This window comes from Nothoprocta perdicaria, unplaced genomic scaffold, assembly GCF_003342845.1.
Source record: "Nothoprocta perdicaria isolate Ctin4 unplaced genomic scaffold, notPer1 scaffold_810, whole genome shotgun sequence".
Taxonomy (NCBI): domain Eukaryota; kingdom Metazoa; phylum Chordata; class Aves; order Tinamiformes; family Tinamidae; genus Nothoprocta; species Nothoprocta perdicaria.
This window is the reverse complement of record NW_020456100.1, coordinates 11,128-12,153: the sequence shown is the minus strand read 5'-3', so window position 1 is coordinate 12,153 and position 1,026 is coordinate 11,128. Positions and strand designations below refer to the sequence as shown.

The 1,026-nt window shown below is 62.8% G+C and overlaps 1 protein-coding gene across 1 annotated transcript in view; it reads left to right on the top strand.

Annotated features, from left to right (window-relative positions):
• PPT2 (palmitoyl-protein thioesterase 2) overlaps positions 1-1,026 on the top strand; it is a gene marked incomplete at its 5' end in the record, with an annotated part of 4,529 nt that overhangs the window by 2,346 nt on the left and 1,157 nt on the right. Inside the window, one exon of the mRNA XM_026051988.1 lies at positions 144-372. Within this exon, the coding sequence (XP_025907773.1) occupies positions 144-372 (229 nt within the window). The remainder of the gene's footprint in view (positions 1-143; positions 373-1,026) is intronic.

Below are 1,026 nucleotides of genomic sequence, written 5' to 3'. Positions count from 1 at the left end.
CCTGAAACACCCCCAAAACACCATAAAACACCCCTGGAATACCTCCAAGTACCCCAAAATACCCCTGAAACACCCAAAAAATACCACTGAATATCCCCCAAACACCCCCCAACAGCTCTGAATACCCCAAAATACCCCAAAAGGGAGGGGGGTTGTTTTGGGGGCGCGTTTTGGGGCGAATTCCGGCGTTTTTGGGGCAGACCCGCACCACCGCGAGCTCTACCTGAACAGCAGCGACTTCCTGGCCGTGCTCAACGACGAGCGCCTGAACCCCAACGCCAGCGGTGAGCGCCCCTATGGGGAGCCCTGGGGCGCCTATGGGGGCCCTATAGCGCCTATGGGGAGCCCTGGGGCGCCTATAGGGGCCCTATGGTGCCTATGGGGAGCCCTGTGGCGCCTATGGGGAGCCCTATGGAGCCTATGGGGAGCCCTGGGGCACCTACGGGGGCCCTATGGCGTCTATGGGGAGCCCTATGGCCCCTATGGGGAGCCCTGGGGCGCCTATAGGGGCCCGTATGGTGCCTATAGGGGCCCCTGTAGGGGGAGCATGGGGGGGCTCTAGCGGGGGCTATAGGGGGTGCTGCGGGTGGGGGAGGGCTATGGGGCTATAGGGAGGTCTATAGGGGGCTGTAGGGGGCTATAGGGGCTACAGGGTGGTCCGTAGGGGGTTATAGGGCGGTCCGTAGGGGGCTATGGGGGGCTCTGTAGGGTGCTGAAGGGGCCATAGGGGGTGCTGGGGAGGCCTATAGGGGCTATAGGGAGGTCTCTAGGTGGCCATAGGGGCGGGGGAGGCCTATAGGGGGCTATGGAGGGGGTCTGCATTGGGGTAGGCAGAGCTATGGAGGGTATAGAAGGACCAGGGAGACCTATAGAGGCCTTGGGGGGGCTGTGGGGGCCTATGGGAGCTAGAGGGGCACCCATAGGGGCCTTGGGGTTCTATAGGGGCATCTATAGTTGGTTTGGGGTGCTATAGGGGCATCTATAGGGGGTCGTGGGGACCATAGGGGCATCCATAGGGGCCTGGGG